This window comes from Coenobita brevimanus, chromosome 73 (genome assembly GCF_032717465.1).
Source record: "Coenobita brevimanus isolate Jiangsu-jjx chromosome 73, ASM3271746v2, whole genome shotgun sequence".
Taxonomy (NCBI): domain Eukaryota; kingdom Metazoa; phylum Arthropoda; class Malacostraca; order Decapoda; family Coenobitidae; genus Coenobita; species Coenobita brevimanus.
The window spans coordinates 11,327,387-11,354,007 of NC_137026.1; the positions used below are offsets into that span (position 1 = coordinate 11,327,387).

The window sequence follows — 26,621 nt, forward strand, 5'->3', positions numbered from 1 at the left end:
CTTCACATTTGATTTATTGACAGGTCAGTCCCTTGGTTAACACTCAAGCCTTGCATCAAACTTAGTTACAGTTGGATAAGAATAGTTGAGTAAATGTGTTCACACACACACACACACACACACACACACACACACACACACACACACACACACACACACACACACACACACACACACACACACACACACACACACTCTATCAAACATAATATACCTAACCATCACAAGAGAAATCCCACTCCCTTTAATTAATTACACTTGTCGCCACAGGAGATCTCAGCTGAGATTAATGGTTGGTTTCACGGCCCCCCCCCCCACACACACACAAAGGCAGAATATAAATAAATTGTCCGAAAAAGTGCTAAAACATGGCTCTGTATTTTATAATGTCAAGGCTGTGGGGGGCCTGGGGGGTGTCACGTCAGCCATTTATATCTTTCACGAGGAGTGGGGGTGATGGAGACGGACTCCTTCACGTGGTGGTACTGATCGGGTGACTCCACTGCCCAGTTGTGTCTCTATCTTTCTCCCTATCGAAAGGATAATAGCCTGCAGCAAGGTAATTTAAGCCTGCAGTGCACTGAGTTTACCTATAGATGAGCCTGAGACCACTACAGTAGGGATGGTGTCAGTATGCAAACCCCCGAATTAGATGTGATGTGGTATTCATGAAGGATCTTTATTGACATTTATTTACTTTATATACTCTAAGTTGGCCTAAAATTGCTATCTATCCATCTTTAATGCAGAGTGTAACAATAGCGTAACACAAGAACATGATGCTGGTCACGAAGAAGTGCCATGGATATTATGTAGAGCTACTGTGTCTTTCTACTACAGAGGTACGTGAAATAAGCTGGCGAAAATCTGGGCCAAGCTAGTGTAAAAATATTGTGTTTACGATCTCCACTCACCCATAGCATTTAACCCTCAGATCTCGAGAAGCTCGCCCTGAACGAGTGATATGTTTTGATGTTAACTATAATAAAATAATGTCTTCCGCGAGGTCAAGGGATTAAACATTAAGTTAAAGGCGTCCATATTTAAAAGCGAGGAACATGGTCGAGAATTAATGCACACATTGGTCTGTCGAGAACAACCACTCATGAAGCTCCTGTTATATGTAAGTTTTCCAGCGATGACACTAGTTCCACTGTTGTTTAATCTGTTTCCGAGTTAACTTAATTTTGTGCTCAATTTGACGCTTTTTGCCCCTTCTCTACAATTTGGTGGCGAATTCTGAGGTCACTTAAGTCACATATATTAGTTTTCCATAAACTTTCCAGAGATATGCGTAGATTAGCAGTGGTAGTATTAGTTTTCGAGATATGTCAGTTTTGGTGCTCGATTTGGCGTTTTTCTACTTGTTAAATCAATATAGTGGCATAATTTTAAGAACCACATAAATAATGTTAATTACTTTTTCATGAGCTTTTTAATGATATGCATACACGTGCTGTAGATTTAATAGCTTCCGAGATCAGCTTTTCTTTGTTTTCATTTTTTCCAATTTGGCGTGTTTATTGATTATTTTTTAATTAATTTTCTTTTTTCAGCGATATGGTGAAGAATTTGGAGAATGTCGCATTAACCATTATATTTTTCTAAAATTTTCCAACAAAGTCTGCAGGTTTGCTGTAGCTCTAACAGTCTCCAACATAACATTGTTTTGGTGTCTTTCGGGTAGGGTCCTGGAGTCGTATTTATAGAAGATCCTAAGCAGTTTCACGATAAAGAATCTCTGTAACAGTAAATTATGATCGTGAGTCATTGTGTTTGGTTGCATTTTTTCATTTCAATAATGACTGGATTGGTTGTGAAGTATTTGGTAGCCGTAAGATTGAAGAAAAAAATATACAAGCAATTTTAGACATAACAGTTACTATATAAAGTTTATAAATTGCTCCTGAAACTTTATAAATATGGTACCGGATACTCCGAGGAGTCTTGGGTAGAACTTGGCAGGTTGAAGGCAACTAAATGTAAAATATCCAGTAATTGTGAAAACCTCCTTGTCAGCTGAGGAAACCATGGCATTTTTACGAACTCGTACCAAGTCTTGAAATCCTGAAGGGTTGATGTAATCTGCAGGAAGCTCCTAACTTCCCATGTACTGTAACTGCCGACATTCATAGCAAGTGGCGACATCCTTAGGAGATGCAGAATGCCGGGATGCCAAGCCTTTCCTAAAGCTGGACCAGCGGCTTTGGACTGAGGCTGCACCAGCACACGTGACCTGTGGTATAAGGCCATTCCTCCTGACCCGGGGCGACAAGGAGCGGTAATCGGCGGCAGGTATTGGTAGGGGGATTCAGAGAGGCAGCGGCATGGGGACGGCAGGGATAAACAGAGGGTGGCAGACAATGGCATACGGCGACATGGAGCTCAGGGAGACGGGAGGCAAGCGGCGGCGGCAGATGGTACATTTGACGTATTGTACGAGGTCGTTCCACGTGGCAGAAGACGACAGGCGGCGGTAATGGGCCTGACGAGATGGATGGCAGGATATGGCAGGGAACAGCGGGCGGCGGCATGCTGCGGCATGATGCGACAAGAGATGGCAAGCGGCGGCGGGGGGCTGGGATAGTTGATTCCTAGGCAGTGGCAGGGGGGCAGCAAGGAGTGACAGACATGACAGAAAGGGACAAGGGATGACAAGCGGTGGCAGGGAGCCTAGGGAGGCGGATGGTAAGGGACCCTCGCTCGGTTAGGATGGAATCGAATTTATGCAGGGAAGAAAATTGTGCAGGACAAGCACAACAGCTCGATCAGATCCGTGGTTAGAAAATTTCGAAGGAATATTGGAACGTAATATATTAATGAATTTGAACCGGAGGGGATGTAACTGAGACACAAATAAAACATTATCTCTTATTCTCAGCAAGTTAAGGTAAAAAAAAAAAAATGCAATTTTCGACGCCACATAAATCCTCTTGACGCACATTAGGCAAGTTGTGTGTGTGTGTGTGTGTGTGTGTGTGTGTGTAGATAGAGAGATAATTATTATCCTACATGGTTTTCCCAGCTGCACTCGGGGTGAGGTAGATGCCAGGAAGCAGTGAAAAGGAGAGTATATTATAGTGTATATATAGTCAACAGTATACTGTACCTAATGAAACAAGCCACACACCCATTCATTCACCATCCAAGCCTCAGGAATCCTGGTTCAGCCTCAGAGGTACACCATGCCACACGTAGCTTCATATTTACCTATCAGACTTATTCAAGCCGACGACTGTCACGTTTAAAAGGGACGCCAAACTCTTGTCATGCACCCCTTCGTACAAAATTCATGCAACCAACTCCGTCCCTGTCAGTTCCCTACCCTTATCAGCTTCCATACACAGATCTTAAGGGCCACGGTTGCATAACGTAAATCAAGCCTGTTCTTTAAGTGTTATTTAGTATATATATATTAATCATTCTCATACATATCAGTTATTTATAATTTCCTGCTTGTTATCAGTATTCTTCAAAGACAACAAGATTATTAATTGTAGAAGAAATCACCTTCAGGCCTAATTTCCTTCCATTCATAACACCCAGGCTCCTATGGCTCACACTTAGATGGATATATTAGTGTTGTGTCTGCTGGCATAAGGTACTTGTCCAGAATATCAGAGTATTAATTTTAGTGGTATTATCACATCCCAGGCACCCCCGACCCAAGTGTTAATTACCACCGCGAAGGATATGTTTTTGCCAGTGTTTTTTTGCTTGTTTGTCTCTCTGTTAGTAGGATTACTCAAAATGTTACGAACGGATTTTGGTGAAATTTTGTGGAAGGGTGGACTATAGGCCAAGGAAGAAATGAATAAATTTGGGGGCGGATCAGGAACCGGGTCGGGAGTATTTCTCACTATATCTCCAAAAGTTCTCACTGAATTTCAGTGAGATTTTTGTGGAAAGGAACAAGAAAGTATTGATTAAATTTTAGGGCGGATCCGGATCCGGATCCTATACCCACGGATCCGGATCCTTTTTAATGGCATTGGCGAAGGTATGTGCTCTCTATACTTTCTAGTTTTAGCAGCAACATCACATCGCAGACTCCCTCGACCCCTGTGTTAATTTTGGCAGTATTAGCACATCCCTGGCTCCCTTGACTTAGTATTAATTTTAGCAGTATTAGCATATCCCTGGCTCCCTTGACTTAGTATTAATTTTGGCAGTATTAGCACATCCCTGGCTCCCTTGATTAGTATTAGTTTTGGCAGTATTAGCACATCCCTGGCTCCCTTGACGCAGTGTTAAATTTAGCACTATTACGGTAGCACATCCCAAGCTGCCTCGACTCGTGTGTTAATTCTAGCAGCATTTTCACATTCCAGGCTCCCTCGACCCTAGTGTTAATTTTAGCAGTATAATCACATCTCAAGCTGCCTCGACTCCTGTGTTATTTTAGCAGCATTAGCACATCCCAAGGTCCCTCGGCCCCACTCTTGGCTGAATAAAAATCGTCTGGTGTTAGCTACAATAAAACACTGGAGAACTGGCGACCATGTGTGTGTTATTTCATTCTCCTAAAAGTTCCATCTAATGTTTGTCGTACCGTTTTCTGTAATTCTTACACTTTAACTTAGCCATTTTCGTCCCTTTTCAGCTTCTTTCCCGTGGGTCAGTGGCGGAATGACAGGACAGTACTTGGGCTGTACGCCACTTCCATAACATTCTTCGTGACTAGCATCGTACTCCAGTGTTTATCTTTTCCTACAGCTCTGCATCCAGAATCGATGTATGGCATATTTAGACCAAGTTAAAATGAACAGAGTAGAGTCTCACTGGACTCTTTCTTATCTCGCCCTCTTCCTCGCCTTTCCTTGCCCCGCTCAGATTCCCTGCGTTATATCTTTCAGGAGTAAGAGAGTTGTGTAGTGTCAAGCCTCGTTGGCAGAGATAAAGAGCGAGGGCCATCAGCTGCTCTCCTGTGACGCCGTTAACGTGGATCAAGTGTCGCTGTCTGGAGAGTCGGGCCGGCCTGTTATGTGTGATTGCTAGCGACACCCCAAGAGCCACGCTAGTAACTTCTGCCCTTTAGGTTAGCCTAGATCAGGATAGGAGAGGAGAGGTTAGGTCAGATTAGGTTAGGATAGGATAGGTTAAGTTAGGTTAGGTTTGGTTAGGTTAGGTTAGGTTAGGTTAGGTTAGGTTAGGGTAGGGTAGGGTACGTTAGGGTAGGGTAGGGTAAGTTAGGGTAAGGTAGGGTAGGGTAGGCTAGGGTAGGGTATAGTAGGGTAAGAGTGAATAGAATAGGAGAATAAGGTAGGATAGGTTTAGATAAGTTAGGTTTGAATATGTTGTGTTTGTTCAGTTTAGGTTAGGAGAGGATTACATAGGAGCACATATGAATTACAGGCAACAGGAGTTCTGGTGGTCCATAACAAGAGTATCTGTTAGGGGGAAAAATTATGATAGAGATCTAGCCAACTTAAAAAAAAAAAAAAAAAAAAAAAAAAACTAGGAAAGCTCTCCCCACCCATCACACCCTCCGGAAAAAAAAAAAAAAAAAAAAAGAGGGCGCGGAAAGGAAATAGAAAAGCACCATCATTGTTAGAAAGAACGAACACAGATTTTATTTCTTCTTTTACATGACAAAAATGGAATACTGCACACTGCACATTAAAAGGAGGTATAGCTCTCATCCCTCACAAGCCCATTGTTTCCCTTCCCCCTCCACACAAGTCTGTTTCATTATCCTCAATATTCTCCATCCTCCCCATCCTGACACTCCTTCAGCCTCTATATTTATCCTTTCTCCCTATTTCTATCATCGCCACACTCCTTCAACAATAATATCTTTTTACAGAATTTGCCTGTTTCTTCCTTCGCAATCCTTTAATCTGCCTTTCCCCTCCAGTGTGTTTCATTTCATCCCATATCCTCTACTCTCCTCACCTCTACTCTGCCACATTTCCTTTCTCTTTCATTACTCCTTGTTATGACACTCACGTTATATCTCTCCTCTTTCCTGCTTATCTCCGTCTCTTTTTCCTATCAGTCAAATTGTCCACCTTCTCTGTCCACTCTGGTCTGTTCATTAGTCTTGTTAGTCCTGTTCATATTTACTTCCGTCTCTCTCTCTCTCTCTCTCTCTCTCTCTCTCTCTCTCTCAGCAATTCCATACCCTTCTTTCCTGCATGTCAATATTTCTCATTCCTTCCCCTCCTCCTCCTTCTCCTCCTCCTCTTCTTAATATTTTCGTCTTCCTCTTTTTCCTTCTCTCTTCTGCCCCTCTTATTTTCCTCTTCCCTTCTCCTCAGTATCTAAGTCCCCACCCAAAAGCACGTAACCTTATTTATCTTCCTATGTCCGACACTCTTGATATCCAGTGTAATTAGCTTTCATCATTTAATCTCCAAAAATCATCCTTACTCCTCATCTCCCTAGTTATTGCTTTCTGCTCATTTTACTGCTTCTTGGTCATCTGCGCCTGCCTCTCATCCATCTCTCTCTCGCTCCTAAACTCGTTTTATATGTCTCTCAGTGTTATTCTTAATCTCTCGATCTCTTAAACTTTCCTAATTTCTCTTCATGCTCTTCTTAATCACCTGAAGCTCTTGTTTTCGTCTTCTTTCTCCGCTTTCCTGTCTCCTTATATTTACTCTTGTCTCTATTTCTCCTCTCTCTCTCTCTCTCTCTCTCTCTCTCTCTCTCTCTCTCTCTCTCTCTCTCTCTCTTGTCCCTTTCATTTAACTTTTTCTTTATTGCCCTCTCCCCCATTCTTCTTTCTTCCTTCTGCCTTTCGCTTTTATTCCTTGCTTTCTCCCTCATCCTTCATTCCATCTCCCCTTTCTAGCTTTTCTTTTCTTGCTGTTTCCCTCACCTTCCATCTCTATTTTTTTCATTCCCCTTGTCTTTCCTTCCAAGTCGTCCTCTACTCCCTTTCCTTTGCTTTTTTCCTCCTCCTCCCTTTTATCTTCATTTTTCCAATTTTCTTAGCATATACTTTTTTTCGTTTTTTCCCTCCTGTTCTCTCTACTGCCATGTTTTCCTTTTTTCCTCTTCCTCTTGCCTCTTTCTTACATCTATATTTTTTCTTAATTTCCCTTTGGTTTTTCTCTCCCCTTTTCTTCTATCTCCACATCTTCACTGTTCTCTCCTCCGCTTCCCTCAGCCCACGTTTCTTATTCCAGCTTTCTCCCCATTTCAGTGTGTGTGTGTGTGTGTGTGTGTGTGTGTGTGTGTGTGTGTGTGTGTGTTATTTCCTTCTCTTCCCTTCAGTTTCTTATTCCCGTCATTCTTCCCCTTCTTTCCCCTCACCCTGTCTTCCAAGGACCCTCACTTGATGCTAAACACGACACTCACTTGTTTTCGCCCCGCTTCCTCACTCCTTATTTTGCTAATATTTTTCTTTAGTTTTTTTTTTACCCTTCCGTCTAGTCTGCTTAGTTTTCCTCCTGCAACTTTCCCCGTTTTTCCTTTTTTTTTTTTTTTCCTCCCAAGTCCTTCTTCTTTTCTTCAAGTTTTCCTCGCCAGGTCTCAGGCAGCTTCATCCTCTTGTTTATCGTCAATCTCCTTATCAGGTTTCCTTTGTGTCTCTTATCATCCTTCGGCCATTTCTTTATTGACGATCTCTCTCTCTCTCTCTCTCTCTCTCTCTCTCTCTCTCTCTCTCTCTCTCTCTCTCTCTCTCTCTCTCTCTCTCAAGCTTTTTTTTCCTTGTGTCCCGGTAATTCTTCCACTTACCAATATTCTGCTTTTCTTTCTCTGCCAATCTGTTGTTTCCATCTTCTGTTCTTCCCTTGTACTCTTTCTCTCTTTCCCTCATCCTCTTTATCCACTCACCTTCCCTACCCACATCTTTTGTCAATTGTCCGCCTCTCTGTCTCCCCGAATCTATCCATTTCTCTCCCCTTTCCACCCCAGATTTATCCTCCTCATCCCCCTGTCTTGTTTATCCTTCCACCCACCCACCACCCACTCACCCACCCACACTGCCTGTCCTCCCTGAGGCACGCTCTTCTCCCGGTCGCCTCTCCGTCTTATGCTATAATAAATTTCCTCCTTCACATAACCCCTGACAGCCCACCCTTGCCCTCACACACACACACACACACACACACACACACACACACACAAATCTTCCTCATCATTATTTCGAAACAATCTTAATCCATATACTGTAGTTAATTGATGCTTTGTTTTTCCTTGGCTAGTCGTGATAAATGGCGTATCTCAGGTAAACCAACTAATATTATGGACAACTTTAATTTTTACACAGAATGGAATGAAGAAAAATAAGAAAAAACTACAAACACCATATACAACACTTTTTTTTTTTTTTTTGAGGGGGGTAGGAGTCGGGTGTTCATTCCTTCCCTACCAGTTATGCTTAATTCCTATGGTGAGCATAACATACGTGGCCTTATTTCTATACGTCTACGAATTTCTTCTTTATCTTGAAGACTCTGGATATCCTCTTCAGAGCTGAGAGTAGGCGCTGCATCTCCTCCCCAAATTCCCTGGTGCAGTTTCTTGTTTTGCCTATAAGTGCATTAGTGTATCTGTCTTTCTATTTCCAGACGCCTCAGTCACGTAAGGGGTGGCCACAAACAAATCGCCTACATGTCGCCCTGTTCCCAGCCATTTCACTGCCCTGCTCCCAGCTCACCCCCCCCCCCTCTCAAATACTCCATTAATCCTAGAAATTTATCCATGCAATATTCTTATCCTTTGTTATTAAAACTGTGGAAATTTCATGACTGGTTGGTGTTGGGGAGTGGGGGTTGTCTTCCCTCCATCAATCCCAAAATTTTCTATAGTACCGACGGATTACTTGTCTTTATCTGTGACTGTGTGTGTGTGTGTGTGTGTGTGTGTGTGTGTGTGTGTGTGTGTGTGTGTGTGTGTGTGTGTGTGTGTGTGTGTGTGTGTGTGTGTGTTATTTCCTTCTCTTTCCTTCAGTCTATTTCCTCCGTTCTTCGTCATCTTTCCCCTCACTTTGTCTTCCAAGAACCCTCACTTGATGCTATCCCATTGATCTGATTAATTAGGAACACATGAGTTTCCCCATCGTTATGCACATTACGTAGGTGTTTTCCACCGAGAGTCCTTTCACTTTACATGATTCTCATATGTTTTCGCCCCGCTTCCTCACTTCTTAATTTGCCCCCCCCCCCCGTATTTTTGTAATTTCTACCGTCTAGTTTGTTTATTTTTCCTCCTGGATCTTTCTTCTTTTTTCCTGTTTTTCATTTCTGTTCTTCTTAGTCCTTCTTCTTTTCTCCAAGTTTTCCTTGCCAGGTCTCAGGTAGCTTCGCCCCCTTGTTTATAGTCAATCTCCTTATCAGGCTTCCATTCTGTTGCTTCTCGTCCTTCTTTCATTGCTTTACTGGCTATTCTCTCTCTCTCTCTCTCTCTCTGCTAATATTTCTCGTTGGTTGCAGGGGGGAAACTTAAATCTTCACCATGCATATGGTGTCTACAACACCCATTTTCACAGAGCATACCAGCCCCCTCCTTCTCCTCTTGCCCTGATCCCTCATTCACCACCATTCCTGCCAGTCCCTCTCATTTCATTTTTCCCCCTTCATTATTTACAGTCTCCATCGAATTTTCAGGCTAAATCTGTCTTAAATCTCGCCACCAAAACGACGCTTCTCATACATCGCCCTTGCTAACTGCATGTACTCTTTTCCTTTTGCCATACATCCTGCTATACCATGTTAACTCTGACTTGGCCTAAAATTGACGACTCTCCATCTTGAATTCTGAGCTGTAGCAATAAACTGATACTGGAATATGATGCTAGCCACCAAGAGGTGCAATGGAAATGATGTAAAACCATAGCAATGTCTTTTTTCTGCCAATGAACTACGTCATCCACTCACTTGATGTAGTGCTGCCTACTTCTTCCTTAGCCTTTATCATTCTTTTTCTGTGCCTGCCCTCCTCTCTTCCTGTTTCTCCCATCTTTCCTGTCACTTCTTATTACTTTTCTTTCCTTTTCAGGTGGCTTTACATTGAGTGACAAGCCAAATGGTTTCCTGTAAGCCAAGAAACCATTTACAATGCTGGGTGGTAACCATATAACAAAACCATACGTGCTTCCTACGTGTCAACAAGTGGGTTGGTGGAGGGTTAGTGCCCCTCCCCGTGAAACAAATAACTCAAAGTCAAATGGCCACCCCTTACGGGATTATGGCGTCTGGCAATAGATTGATAGATAGAACTACGTGAAATAAGCTACAAAAGGAGTAAAATCTGGGCCATGTTAGAGTAAATAAGTATACCATCCCAGTCCTTATCACTTCTCTGCACACACGCCTCATGTTTGCCCTGCCATCCCCATCACGTGTCTGTAGAGTCGACCTCAAACACCCATCTTCTCATTTTTTCTTTTATTTATTGTTACACCTCAGCGCCAAGCACCATCCCAGGCCAGCATCTGTTTCCCATTACCTCAGTCGGTGTCTGTTAGCTAGGACAGCTCTGAAGCAATCTGAAAGAAGCTAAGAACTCTGATACTGCATACCTTTAAACCACTGCGCCCATGGAGATGTTTTTTGTTACCGAATTCCATATATATATATATACAGTAGAGAGAGAGAGAGAGAGAGACGAAGGGGGTATAAATTTAGCTTGCCCACTGGGACAAAAGTAGGAAACAGGAGAGAGGAAAGAGGAGAGTCACGAGTGAAGTAAAAAACAAAATCTTTGAGGAGTTGGTAGTGCATTGATTAGCACATTCGTGTCGCAGTTGGAAGAACCCGGGTTTGAGTCACGGGCCGGTCAGAATGTTGGGCGCAGTTGGTTTCCCCCTTGTCCCTGTTCACCCAGCAGTGCAACTGGGGACGTGGAAGTAACATCGACTCTTGCGGTTCATGCAGTATTGGAAGATTGGGAGTAAGTAGTAAGTGAATGTCCCATTTTATAACCCTTATGCAGTCGGTAGCCATTAATTTAACATACCATTTATTTCCTAGCACCTCTCTCTCTCTCTCTCTCTCTCTCTCTCTCTCATTGGCAAATTGATATAGATTGGTAGATAGATCTGCGACATACACTGGTTAGAGAAGTGGTCATCAGTCCGACAAGACGCTAGTTCAGTTCAGGCTTTAACAGGAGGTGGTTTGTTGAGATGAACTTCCTGAAAACAGATTCTACCAACATTCCACACAAATACTGAAGTATCATGGAAACACTCACCCTAATACCATTATATCAGTCCTGAATGAACAACCCTAGCATGTATTCTGTGTGGATGATTGGAATTGGTGCCGAAGTGGTGGCATGTGAAGGTCCGTAGTACACCCGAAAGCAATAATCGGTAGCCCCCTATGTAGCTGAAGCCAAGGGGAAGGATAGACCGGGCGAACGAACACAACCTCCCCCACCCCCACCCCGTCCCCCACCCCTCTCTATCCGACTCTGGTCTATAAGTTGCTGGGTGGGTTTATAACAATCGTGGCTAGCGATGTTACGTTGTGTTGGTGTCTATATGATTTACCATTTACGTGCGTTACCATTAGCGTTAATAACATACCATGGAATAATGGGCAGTAATCGGCAGAGAGGTGGCTTGCGGTCCTACCGGGCCCAGGTTCAAATCCCCGCTGGGGCAGGGAACAGTTTAAGGATTTGAATTTCATTACGGCAGACTTTACCGATCTACCAGAAGACCCGCCGACATGTCGTAAAATTAACCCCGCTAATACCAATACACCAGTCCTGTATGAGACAGCCCTAGCATGTATTCAATATGGACGATGGGTGTTAGCGCCGAAGTGGTGACATGTAGAGGTGTACAATATGTAGGAGGACTACTGGGCCTTGGGAGCAGGCTGTGAAGCCTATGCCCAGAGTTGAGCACATAAAAAAAAAATATGAACGTGGAGAAGCAATGTGATGTAAAAAAAAGAAAATGCAGAATAAAAAAAAACAGGGTGATTATAATTTTATTGCATTTTAATAAATACATTCATATTAATATCAAGTAAATAATATTCACATTTCATGTGTATGAAACTATTTCAGCCACATCTCTGTTGTCGTCTGCCACTGCAGTCCCCACCACCCGCACCCTTTGTTGCCACTTCACCGTAGTGCGAACCAACAAATCCTAGAACATGAACGAAACATTTAACACGCTTTAAGCACACATTCTATACACCTATATATGGCGAATCAGGTGGACAACATGATACCATACGGTATAGGAGCGAGTTCTCTGTGGATTGAACTGGTAGATGAAAATACACCCAGCAATTTCCAGTGTTAGTGTCACAAGGCCATAAAGCTGTGTATTGCTAGCAGATTATATGGGGGTTACGGCCTTTGTATGCTGCCTGTGCTTACAGAAAACAACTTTGCATTTACCACACGCGAATCTATGACTTATATGCGAGACATAGAAGACTTATTTTGCTCTAGGCATTACTCAGCGGCCAAACAAAATTACTGTTCATGGGACTAGCCATCTAACTGTTTGCTGTAAAGCAACACAGTCCCGTAGTGCAGTCATTACACTTACACATGCTGATGTAATTATGACTGTGAATAGGAAGAAGGATACGATGATGGGGGAAGTGGTAACTGATTCAGTAAATAACAGGGCTGTAGTCCTCATCTTTAGATCGAATGGCAATGCATTAACATTGTGTTGCAGGTCTGTGTGTATGCGTATGCGTGCAACTATGTGTGTGTGTGTGTGTGTGTGTGTGTGTGTGTGTGTGTGTGTGTGTGTGTGTGTGTGTGTGTGTGTGTGTGTGTGTGTGTGTGTGTGTGTGTGTGTGCGCGCGCGCAGGGGCGTGTCCGTGAGCGTGTGCGTGATTCATACCAGAGAATGACTCGAATCTTTGAAGCAAAGTCTCATATATAGAGCTAATATTATTCGTAGCTGATTTCGTGTCTATATATAAATACAAATAACCAGAAAACATTTTTGTATGATTGACAACCTGGAACACCGACAGATGGCAACAGATATTGTAAATGTGGTTGAAATAGCTTCATACACTCGAAGTGGGAACCTGCCCTAATCCTCACCCTGCCCTAGGGTGGGAAAGGAGGTCCGGATGGTGATGATGTTAATAAGAATATATTATTATAGCGCATTAAAATTATACTCGCTCTGCCTTTTTCCATACTCAGGCCTTTATTTATATCACATTGCTTCTCCACGTTCATATGCTAGTTGGTAATACATTATCGCACATTAATTCATGGTATATCATTAACACTAGTGGTAACTGACGTGAATGTTAATTCATGTAGACATGAACATAACGTAACATCGCCAGCCATGAATGTTACAACAAACTTACTCGGCAATGTTTAAACGGGGGTTGGGTTGGGTGGGGTAGGCTGGAGAGGGCCCGGGGGGGAGGGGAGAGGCAGTGTTCGTTCGACCCGTCAATCCTTCCCTTGACTTAAGCAATTCAGGGGGCTACCGATTACTGCTTTCGGGTGTACGTGGGACTTACGGGCCTCAGAAAAAGGGCTGTGAAGTCTCTGTCCAGAGTAACACACACACACACACACACACACACACACACACACACACACACACACACACACACACACACACACACACACACATCAGAGCAGGTACTTTTCATAGTTTGTCAATAGTACCATGTGCAGACAGTCACTAGAAAGGAACGCTGCTAGGACGGGTGCCCGCAAGTGAAAGAAAGCAAGTACGAAATCAACAAAATAGAAAGGAATAAAGACACAGATATCACGTTCATTGGCACATTCGTATATATAAAGTGAAATATGTAACTGTGCTAAATAACGTTATGACAAAATTATGCTCCAATATCGAGTGGTGATAGGCATTATAAGGAGGGGGGAGGTCAGCTTGTTAAGCCTGGGATTATGTTTACCTTTTTCTTGTCACCAATATAGTCTCTTTATTTTTACTTGAGGGAACTGCAGCTGGAATATTAAGTCGTGACTGCATGCAATTCGATGAGCCTTTCTGTAGTTATCAGGTAGGACTGGGTCTCCTTGTTGACTATACTCTTTTTACTCTAACCTGGCCTAAAATTACCATATCTCTCTAGTGCATGCTGAATTGTATCAGAGATTAAATCTAGAAAATGTTGCTAGTCACGAAGAATTGCCGTGGAAAGTATGTAGAGCTGTAGCATTATCGTCTGCCACTGAGCTACAAAAGGACAATAATCTGAGCCAGATTTACGTGAAAAGAGTAAATCAGAATATGTAAAAACGGCTGATGTGAAAGTGCTAATGATTGGAAGCCTCACAAGAATAGTAAACACACCGGTATTGTACTTAAATTAAAAGGGAGGAATTTTGAGAATGAGTGTAATAAACTTTTGATTGTTAAAAATAAGTTTGTATTGTAAAGAAAATAACAATGTAATTAGAACAAGGTGGATCACATATAAGAAACAAATTTAAAGTTAGACAGTACAAACAGGAGCGATAGTATCTGATAGTTTCACATGGACGATATTGGAGTTAGGAGAAACCAAATTTTGGCGCCTGGTGGTTTAGTGGGTAATTATTGTGCTCCAATCGGACTGAGCCGGTGAAGGTTTATATCCAACGGAAAGTTGGGGTTTATTGCTTACGTAATGCCACTCAGGGATAAGTGAGGTTGGTCACTCTCATCTTAAATGTCAGGACCAACTACCTAGCCCCGGGCTCCTACGCTCCTCATGGGGCAACGTAGGAGTGGATGATGGATGGATGGATAGTGGAAACAGCACAATACTTGCAGTTATGTATCATTATCTATCTATGTCTGTCTGTCTGTCTTTTTATTTGTGTGTATGTGAGAGAGAGAAAGAGAGAGAGAGAGAGAGAGAGAGAGAGAGAGAGAGAATGTATGTATGTATATATGTATGTAAAGTTTGTGTATGTTTGTATGCATGGAAGTGTGTATGTATGTATGTATGCGTGTGTGTGTGTGTGTGTGTGTGCGAGGCATCTTGAGGTTGCAACACAGCATCTTTTTAACGAGTCAAGGAGGCAGTGTGTATGAGTGACGAGGCACCTTGGCCACACATCAGCCATTAGGGGGAAACACACGACCTTGCCACAGAATATATGACATCTCGTAAGTCAGCCTCCCTCTCTCTCTCTCTCTCTCTCTCTCTCTCTCTCTCTCTCTCTCGTAATATACGACGTCCTGCAAGTCAACCAGGATCTGAAATCACATGTAATTTCTCTCACGTAACCCAGATTTTGATTTGCAGGAAGAGGAAGAGGCAAGGGATTTTTTTGTGTTTTTACTTCCCTGCCAATCCTGCAAAAAGAAAAAGAACTCCAATAATAATAATAATAAGAGTAATAATAATAATAATAATAATAATAATAATAATAATAATTAATATGTTGTCGCCAGCACGAACTTTTACAGAAGCTAAAAGAGACATGTAAAGTTTTGCAGTCTTTTTGCCCTTTCTGGTATAAGTAAATAGGCTAAAGAAATATATGGATGAATTAAGTAATAAAATGGTTGTAGTAGTAGCAGTTGTAACCCCAGATTCATCTGAGTGTGAGCCCAGTAGATTGCAGGATGAATTTGCACCCCCCCTCCTCCTCTTCCAGCCCACCATCCTCCCTACAGGGGTTAGGGAGGGAGCTGAGGGACGTTTGTATAACCAGGCAACGGAGCCACCCAGCTATATCCGTGCCACCGAGCGAAGGCACCACCAACAACAGGGTATTATCCATGAAGTTTGGTTCGGACTTTCTTCGCTTAAGGAGACTCCCTATCATCTTTTCCTTAGCGATTTATTTTTAGATGTGTTGTTAATATTCCTTCATACGTTTCTAATGCAGAATATGATGATATTAGGATTTATGTAACACAGAGGACAGTAAACTGTAAAAAGCAAAATGAATCAATTAGGGAAAGGTGTTAGGGAACTTCCTTAACCGACAAAAATGTGAGCCTTTGTGTATCCCAGTCCAGTGCCAGTATTTTCCTTTAAAATTACAATTTGCTGTCCTCTTCTGTGTTATTTAAATCCTTCCAGTATCACCAAACTCTGCATAAATAACGTACAAAAGGTTACGAACCAGATGTATCCAGAAATAAATCGCTAAGGAATAGGTGTTAGGGAGCTTCCTCACCTGACGAGAACACGAACCCAGGGCAATAATTCAGCAGTTATTTTGATACACGTGCAGAATAATCCACCTGACGCCAGTGACAAGGGACAAAACACACGGTAATATATTGATAGAAGTGCCATGATATTTTAACCTGTTCGGCCATAAATTGCCTGGGACACTGAAAAACTGGGCGGAGGAGGCGGTGAGTGGACAGGCGCAGTGGAAAGGTGCAGTGGAAAGGTGCAGTGGAGAGGCGCAGTGGAAAGGTGCAGTGGAAAGGTGCAGTGGAGAGGCGCAGTGGAAAGGTGCAGTGGAAAGGTGCAGTGGAGAGGCGCAGTGGAAAGGTGCAGTGGAAAGGTGCAGTGGAGAGGCGCAGTGGAAAGGTGCAGTGGAAAGGGGCGGTGAGGCACAGTGGAGAGAGGCAGTGAGGCGCAGTGGAGAGGTGCAGTGGAAAGGGGCAGTGAGGCGCAGTGGAGAGGCACAGTGAAGGGGGACAGTGAGGCGCAGTGGAGAGGTGCAGTGGAAAGGTGCAGTGGAGAGGTGCAGTGGAAAGGGGCGGTGAGGCACAGTGGAGAGAGGCAGTGAGGCGCAGTGGAGAGGTGCAGTGGAGAGGGGCAGTGGAGAGGTGCAGTGGAAAGGGGCGGTGAGGCACAGTGAAGGGGGACAGTGAGGCGCAGTGGAGAGGTGCAGTGGAAAGGGGCAGTGGAGAGGTGCAGTGGAAAGGGGCAGTGGAGAGGTGCAGTGGAAAGGGGCGGTGAGGCACAGTGGAGAGGCACAGTGAAGGGGGACAGTGAGGTGCAGTGGAGAGGTGCAGTGGAAAGGTGCAGTGGAGAGGTGCAGTGGAAAGGGGCGGTGAGGCGCAGTAGAGAGAGGCAGTGAGGCGCAGTGGAGAGGTGCAGTGGAAAGGGGCAGTGAGGCGCAGTGGAGAGGTGCAGTGAAGGGGGACAGTGGAAAGATGCAGTGGAGAGATGCAGTGGAGAGGCGTAGTGGAGATGTGCAGTAGAGATGTGCAGTAGAGAGGGGTAGTGGAGAGGTGCAGATAAATAACTGTAAGACCGGTGAGCTTGGGTTGGAAAATCCTCTTGTAAAATGGAAAAGTATACAGTATACTTTTGGTTGGTTGGTTGGTTTCATTTAAGTGGGACACAGACAGATAGCTAGGTAGATAGGTAGATCAATAGATAGATAGATAGATAGATAAGTAGATAGATATATTGGTAGGTAGATGGATAGATAGGTAGATGGATGGATAGGTTGATGAGTAGGTGGATGGATACATGGATAGGTAGATGGGTAGATGGATGAATAGACAGAGACTGTGGATAGAAAGACAGATAAATAGATAGGTAGATGGATAGATATAGATAGATGAATAGATAGATAGATAGATATAGTATAGAGTGATTAATTTAAAAACATCAGAAAAAGCATATTAATATATATACAGATAGATGGAGAGATATAGACAGATAAAAGATAGAGATAGCTAGATTGATAGGTAGATAGTAGGTTGACTGATTAATAGATATATAGACAGTTTAATAGATATGATGAGAGATATCACGATAACTCATACCTACATACATATGTTAGGACTCCATATTATATTTACAAATCATAATAGATAGATAGATAAATAGACAGATAGACAGCTCTATGCGAGCCTGGGAATGGGAAATGATCTTGCAAGTTAAACTGAGGAAAAGCTGACGACAGATTAAGAAGCAGCAAGTCAGGTGATGATACATACCTCCATCATCCAGTCTTTTTAGGTGATTAAATGGTATAGCACAAAGTATTAGCCAGGTGACAGAAATGACATTATAATTTAGCTTGCTTTCTATTCCCGTACATAATAAGGTCCAATGTAGGATGGGATTTGAAAGGGAGAGTAGTGGCCAGAATAAACATTTCTACGCTGGAAAAGTAAGACTGGATAGGGTATCAGTAATGAGATGGGGTATATGAAAAAAAATGTTGCAGTGTGTGTGTGTGTGTGTCTGTGTGTGTGTGTCTGTGTGTGTGTGTGTGTGTGTGTGTGTGTGTGTGTGTGTGTGTGTGTGTGTGTGTGTGTGTGTGTGTGTGTGCGTGTGTTTGTGTGAGGATATTACCAAGCACATGAAAAGAAACACTACCAACAAAAATCTTTAAAGTCAAACACCGCTTGGGTTTGGAGTCCTAGACCTGCGGCAAACTCAGATGGCGAGAGGAACAAGCCACCCCCCCCACCCACGGTCGCTGGCGTAGACTGCCAGGTATTAATTAATGGACAGACAGATAGACATATAATGCTAACGGCGACGAAATATTGGCAGGGAAGAATGGCCGGGGTGACTGTAATTAACCTCTTCAGACGGAGGACACCATTTTATGCTTTCTTTACATTTTATTCTTGCATCTTCCAAACTGACACTGTCTTACCGGGCAAAAGGAGGGAGAACTCTACATCAGCCGAAATGTGCTGTGTAAATTCTCGCCCGGTGTGGCTTATAAAATTCCTATCGTTGAGGAGCACCGTAATTGTTTCCTCTAAATTATTAAAGCATGTCATATCATTTTGAAATTGTGAAAATTGCTTTCCAGTAGTGCCAGAATTTTTCTCCGTAAGAGCCAAATATTGCGTCAAAAATAATAAAAACTGGGGACTCTCTCTCTCTCTCTCTCTCTCTCTCTCTCTCTCTCTCTCGTCATTGTTTTTGTTTGTCGAGTTTCAAGTACGGCTTCAAACTGATGTGCTTTTTTAATTTGTGTTTTGTTTGCTTCATGGATGGCACGATTTTCGTTTGTCTGTATGATTTATAGGAAGTGTTGATTTGTATATTGCCAGGTGTCCACCTGCTAATTGTGAAATGTAGAGTGCGTCTTGGTTTATATCTGTCTATCTATCTATCTATCTATCTATATATAAAGAAATGTGTTTGGTTATGTGGGTAAGAGACTAAGAGATTTAGATGTTATATAACCTGCCCGTCATAGCTCCTTTAAAGACAGTGATTTTCTACCTTAAAGATAGTGATTTTCTACCTTAAAGACAGTGATTTTCTACCTTAAAGATAGTGATTTTCTACCTTAAAGACAGTGATTTTCTACCTTAAAGATAGTGATTTTCTACCTTAAAGACAGTGATTTTCTACCTTAAAGACAGTGATTTTCTACCTTAAAGACTGATTTTCTACCTTAAAGATAGTGATTTTCTACCTTAAAGATTGATTTTCTACCTTAAAGACAATGATTTTCTACCTTAAAGACAGTGATTTTCTACCTTAAAGACAATGATTTTCTACCTTAAAGACAATGATTTTCTACCTTAAAGACAATGATTTTCTACCTTAAAGACTGATTTTCTACCTTAAAGTCAGTGATTTTCTACCATAAAGATAGTGATTTTCTACCTTAAAGATAGTTATTTTCTGCCTTAAAGATAGTGATTTTCTACCTTAAAGACTGATTTTCTACCTTAAAGACAGTCATTTTCTACCTTAAAGGTAGTGATTTTCTACCTTAAAGGTAGTGATTTTCTACCTTAAAGATAGTGATTTTCTGCCTCAAAGACAGTGATTTTCAGCCTTAAAGATAGTGATTTTATACATTAAAGATAGTGATTTTCAGCCTTAAAGATAGTGATTTTATACATTAAAGATAGTGATTTTCTGCCTTAAAGATAGTGATTTTGTCTTAAGGATTGTGATTTTCTGCTTAACACCCTTGTGCAGTTAAAGGTTTAAAGAGACTAACAGAAATAACTCTCTAGACATCCCAGTGATCTCTTGGTGAAATTTACCGAACTTCAGAGAAACGAAAGGAGAGAGAGAGAGAGAGAGAGAGAGAGAGAGAGAGAGAACTGACCTTACTTTTGCCATGTCCCACAGTAGGCTTCCATTACTAATCATTCATCATACCCAAGATAAAAATCTAACAACAAATGTATTCATCCTCTAAATCAAGTGATGTATTCTATAGACTTATCCTTGACACCTCTAGATTAGTTTATTCGTCTTAGGGAGAACTCTTGTAGCGAGAGGGTAAGACATAGGTATGCTATCTCTCTAAGCTCGTAGTCTCCCCCAAGCTGACTGGAATCGTCAGGAGGTGGCAAGAGTGAAAAAGAATACTGTATTGGATTGAAGAGGTGTTGCAAATTCGTGACTAAAGATACCTCGTTGTGTCCGTATTTTCCCACATTATTATTAGTAGTAGTAGTAGTAGTAGTAGTAGTATCATTATTATTATTATTATTATTATTATTATTATGTAGCCACTAATTATGTAGTCACTAATTCTGGAGGCCGGGGTTGGTGGCGCTACCCTGTAAGTCAGCTACGTGGCGGCCTGGACCGGGAATGGTTGTTGTCCACCAAACACGGTTACAATGTACCTTCGTGGCGTGTTAACCGGTCCGTGTTGCCGGTCATGTCTCTCTGTTGTTTAAGCCTCTGGGGCTACGTAAGCCGGCCAAGTGCGCCGCATGTTGAACCCTCACGCCAGCTTCTGGGGACTGGGTGATGGGATGTTGTTGAGGTGCTGTTCCCTCACATGTTGAGCGAGGTGGATGCCAAGTTTGAGCTCCCCCGCTAAGTTTACCGAATACGTTCTCGAAGACGAAATGAAGTGCCGTTGTGGACAGCTAGAGACTTGGTCCTTTTCTCTAGTGATTTACTCGTTGTGGGATGAAGACTGCCGCTACTTGTAGGTGCGTGTAGAAGATTATACAGACGACGTAGAGTTGTTAATTGTAGTTGATTGTAGATGGCTGTAGTTGATTGTACATGGCTGTAGTTGATTGTAGATGGCTGTAGACTTTGTAGACTATTTGCACTGTAGGCTGTATTTTGTAGGATTCAATGTAGAACTGAAGCTAATCTTGTAGTCTCGGTTGCTTTTGTAGAAATTTGCTTTTAATTCGGAGACGATGTCCGCAGATTTGCTGGTTTGTCATTAAGCTACTTGCAAGGCGTCGTGTGATCTCTTGACCTCTGCATCAGCGTAATGATCTGGGAGACGGAGGGGGCTGGATGGAGAGAATACTGTCAGGAGCTGATGTTGTTGGTTGTTTTCAATCTTGATATTTTGTAGTAATTTAATGTTGATTCGTAGACGAGGTTCGTATACGTTCGCTGCTACCAAATGTCATAAAGACTTTGTAGTCACTTGTAGAGAAGTATATTTTAGACTTGTGGTCGAGCGGCTTTATATCTTGTAGTAGTTTCCCCACCAGATGTCATGTAGTGACGGGAGAGGTAAAGAATAGTATGGGACTATTTTTATTTGTCTTGGAATATTAAACAGGTCTCTCTATGGGAAGAGTATAAGTCCCGGGTAGCTACCTCCCTGTCTCGCTATCTCTCTCTCTTTCTGTTCTAAGGCTAATCTTCGTCTCGACCTCTCTCTAGGGTCACTTGTCTCCTTCTAAACTCTCTTTCCTAAAATTCTGGTGTAGCAGGGGTGTGTCACGTGTGTTCCTCGTGGATGGAAAGTTCCCGTAGCCTGTGTGTGAGCATATGTGTATGTGTGTATATGGCCACTAGACGCTGTCTCAAGCATTCCTCGCGTCAGAGTGTGTAAGCATGTTTAGTACTGCTCGATTCTCGCAGACACAACACCTCTCATCATCTGACTCCCTGCTTCTATCTGTCTCTCTATCTATCTATTTATCTATCTATCTATTATGTAGTCCTACATTTGCTCGGCCGCGCGAAAATGGCGCACCATCGACATTTAATAGTTATAACATATTAATACATACTACATACACATTATAATGAACTTATAAGCTAATTAAGTGAAATATATAATATTGTAAAGTAACATAATTGTATGAATATTGTATACATATATTATTCATAGTAAATAGTGATTATTCAGTAATATTACATTTTAAATAAGTTGTATACATATTTGAATAAATGCATTAAAGTAAATTATTTAACTGTAATACAGTATGTACTTGGGATATTATAGTGAAATGCATACATGCAAGAATAAAAATAGTTTAAAATTAAGATTATTGTAAGAGTTATTAATATTTCATTCAAAGATAATGGTACTGGTCTGTCATATATGGGTCATTCTTCTTTGTATTATTATTATTATTTTTTATTTATTTTTTATTTATTTATTTTTTTTTTATATATATATAATTAATACTATATACAAAATATATACACTTCATTCAGGGTGGTTAACTGTGATGTTAACTCTCCCCCCACTAAATAATGACTCCAAATTAGCAATTCTTGCATGCATTCTGTGCATTGCGAACAGCAGTACTGCAACTACAATGCAGATGATTATAAAGACAGAAGGTGCTTGGCTATACACGTAATATGGGTTGAACATACTCAAACTCAAATCTTCCCAGGGCTTCATTGTTTCATTGATCAGCTGCATAGTTTCAAACTTAGGTGAAGTCAGCTTAATACTTGTGCTCATGTTTAAGTTCATATTAGGCAGTGGGTGGAAATGTTTGTGTGTATGGTTGATAATGGCGTAGTGATTGATGGTGGAAAAAGTAGACATGGATGGTGTAAATACCGCACAGTAGTCTGGTGCTATGTATAATCCTGAGGCTGATGTATGAGATGGTGGTATATCTGGACAGACTATGTAAACTGATGTGTTATGAGGGAAATAAAAAAACTGCGAGTGTCCAATGCGTTGATGGTGTACAAGTTTATCTGGAGCAAAAGTGAAGTTGCAATGATGATGAATATTGTTATTGCTGATGATAGCCATTTCACAAGGGACTGTATCAGTAGGCTGAAACGTGAAAATGTACGCAGGACAAAGATGAACAGCATGTAAGGATGTGCGGCACTTTCGCTCAATCGTTGACTCACTTGCGAAAGTGACAGTGTCTCGTCTCTTGGAGACCATGATGAGTTCGGTGTCTGTGTTGATGTTGATGATGACCAAAGTGTTGTTGTTTCTATAGGGGAAGGGGTGTATTTGGTATACTGTGAACAGGTCTTCCGTGATGAATGGTACATGAACTATCACTGATGTTGGTGTTAGTGTTGCTTCTAAGTACGGGTAATATTGCATAAATTCCCTACTGCGGAACAATGGCTTCAATTTATGTTTATGTATGCCTTGACTAACTATCTGACGTAGCTCATGAACTGGGAGTAAGTCATTTGTGATCTTGCCATCACCAGCATTCGAAATTCCTTGCATAAGTGCCCTGAAATGATCTCTAGTGTTCTCTAATTGTAGTAGAATCGTGTCAATATGTTCTGTGATGATGGAGAAGTGCTGGAAAAGAGTAACGTTGCCCTCTAAGTCATTTATTTTATCTACACTCTCGAGAGCTACGTTTTCTGCTTGTTTCAGATTTTTCACAATTGTCTTCATTGCCGAGTTCTGTCCTGTGATGAATTTATCTTGGTATGTTAGTACCTGAGCTATCTTATTAAATTTGTTGTTTATTTCTTTAAGGTCATCCTCTGTAGCCAATCCAAAGATGTTCCCAAGAATTGCGCCGCCCAGATCGAACAAACCGCGCTTTTGGCGAGTACGTGTGATATTGTTCCTGTCGCTCAGTACCTCCGTTCCATAAGATGGGAGATCTTGGATCATGACGAGCATAGTTGACTTCGCCTGTTCTAGTTTCCATTTCGCTAACTTCACCATTTCATCCACTTCCTTGGTGTTATGTGCTTGTGAAACATAATTCCCTATCTTGAAGTCCAGAGTTCGCATCGGCGTCGCAAGTCTTTCTACATAAGTAGGTAAGTTATACAAGTAATCTAGACTTATTTCAGTACTCATGACGTCCTTGACGATTGTAGTCGTGGCCGTTGGAGCTATGAGGCATCCTTGTCGTACTATATGCTTGGGGTCTAGGTGCGCATATACTCTTACTATGTATAGGAGAATCCATAGCATAAGTCCCTTCATCGTAACCTACCGAAAAAAAATCTATTAATTTCCTATAAAGCTGTGGTTGATGATAGTGATGGTGTGCGTTACGGTTGGCTGTTATTTCATTTATAGAAGGAGTTTAAATCGATATTTAATTCTCGTAAATGATGTACTGTAGATTTTATTGGAACAGTTGCACCTATGTTCGATTGTTTGGTATATGACCTTAATTTCTTTTTGTAATCATTGTTGTGTTCTTGCTTGGTTTCTTGAGGTACGTTCACCTGTTCGGTTGTATCCGAGACTGAATAATTATGGGATAATTCCCTTGAAACTCGTTTTAAATGGTCAATATGAACTTGTTTTTCCTCGCCACTTGAAAGTGACTTAATTAAAACTTTGTTTGCTTTTATGTTAATTACTCTGTATGGGCCCTCAAATTTAGGGGATAATTTATTGTCTCTCGTATGAATGACTCCGTAAACAATGTCTCCTAAGCTGATAGGTGAATCTTTTGCCTTCTTGTTAAATGCCTCCGTCATTTCTTCCTTGGACATCGTTAATTGTTTTTTCACTCTTTTGTGAATGTCCTGGAATTCACGTAAACGGAGTTTAGAGTAATCATCGTAATTGTATATAGGCATGCTGTCACCTTCTAGGAGCTCATACGGTAATTTTTTATCTGTGCCATATATAATGAAATGTGGTGTGTCACCAATGGATTTATTTATAGACCCATTAATGGAGGCCTCTACTCTGGGAATCCAATCATCCCAGCTTGCATAATTTTCACTGAGAATGTGTCGTAGCACATCTAATACCTTTTTATTTTGTCTCTCTACCAACCCATTCGATGCTGGGTGATAGGCCAAAACGTTAACCTTTTTGATGTTGTATTGTTTACATATTTCTTGTAAGATCTCAGAATTAAATTCTCCTCCATTATCACTTATTAATACCTTTGGGGTAGTAAAGCGACATATTACATTATCTGTTATTGCCTTTGCTACTGTCTCTGCTGTCTTATCTTTAATTGGAGCTAAAATGACAACGGGAAAAATGATCCGTTGCTACGAATAAGTATAGGTTATTATTGTATGATAATGGCATCTTGAGTAAATCAACAGCGACAACGTCCCATGGTTGATGTGGTACAGGGTAATTACCCATCGGTGCAGGTGTGATTGGGTATCCTTTGTGTTCTGCACATGATTCGCATCTGTCTATATGATTGTTTATATCTCTTCGTAATGAAGGCCAGTAATATAATAGCTGGGCTTGGTTGAATGTCTTATCCTTTCCAGGGTGTCCTGCATGTGGGCTGTCGTGTATCATTCGTAATACTTGGGGTATCATGTCATTAGGTACTACCAACTGGTTAGTATTTCTTTGGCGTTTTGGTTGTTTAGAGTTAATTTTGTATAATGTATTATTGACCATTGAGAATTGTTCAAGTGGGACATGAAGTTTGGGTAATTGTATGTCATCTCCACTTTCTAACTTGTATATTACTTTTGACCATATTGGGTCAAGTCTTTGTGCCTTTGCGACATCCTCGTGGTTTGGGATATTTCCTTTGAGATCTAACGCCGCGACCTGAATTGTGTTCGGGTTCCTAGATAATGCGTCAGCTACTATATTCATTTTACCTTGTATATAATGTATTTGTACATTGTAGTTTTCAACTGTACATTTCCATCTTGCTCTCCTCCCAGAAAGGAGTTTTTCTTTAAACATACCCACCAGTGGTTTATGGTCGGTGAATAAGTGGATTTCGTAACCATATACCAAATCTCGAAACTTTTGTAATGCAAAAATCACTGCAAGTGCCTCTAAGTCTGTAGTGCTATAATTTTTCTCCGCACCTCTTGTTTGTCTGCTGGCAAATGCAATTGGTTGATTCTTTCCTCTTTTATCTTCCTGCATCAGTACAGCCCCTAATCCTTTAACTGATTCGTCTGTACAAATAAGAAATGATTTTGTGTAATTCGGATATGCTAAACAAGGTGCATTTGTTAGTTTAATTTTTAGATTGTTAAATGCCCTTTTTTGTTCTTCTTCCCATTGGAATACAGCATCTTTTTTGAGTAGTTGGAATAGAGGGAAGGCTATATGAGAGAACTGTGGTACGAAGGACCTATAGTACCCAGCCAGACCTAAAAACTGTCTAACTTTGTCAGTCGTAGTGGGTTCAGGAAAATCTCTCACTGCCTGTATTTTGTCATAAGGAAATAAATTTCTTAGACCACAAATTAAGTTCTGATGGTATCAGAACTTAATTTGTGGCCTAAGAAATTTATTTCCTTAAAGCAAAATTTGCATTTAGAAAGTTTAATTTTTAAACCAGCATCACTAAGCTTTTGTAAGAGTAAGTCTAATTTCCTGAGATGATCCTTAATATTCTTCGTTGCGATAATAATATCGTCAAGATAAACAAATATTCCTTGTCCTAAAATTCCGGACAATACGTAATTCATAAGACGCTGGAACGTACCGGGGGCTGTCCTCAGTCCCATTGGCATTCTTGTATATTGATAATGGCCTCTGTTTGTTGAAAAGGCAGTGTATTTACGTGACTCCTGAGATACCGGAATCTGATAGTAACCGTTTAGGAGATCGATGGTCGAGAATATATTATTCTCAGGACCAATATTCTGTAGAACATCACTTAGCAATGGCATGGGAAATCTGTCTGGGATTGTGTGATTATTTAGTTTACGGTAATC

The 26,621-nt window shown here is 41.5% G+C and overlaps 1 protein-coding gene across 1 annotated transcript in view; it reads left to right on the top strand.

Moving 5' to 3' along the window:
* Positions 1 to 2,327: 2,327 nt before the first annotated feature.
* Positions 2,328 to 26,621, top strand: part of LOC145407476 (putative neural-cadherin 2) — a 143,045-nt gene continuing 118,751 nt past the window's right edge. The window contains exon 1 of the mRNA XM_080278405.1: positions 2,328 to 2,420. Within this exon, the coding sequence (XP_080134531.1) occupies positions 2,328 to 2,420 (93 nt within the window). The remainder of the gene's footprint in view (positions 2,421 to 26,621) is intronic.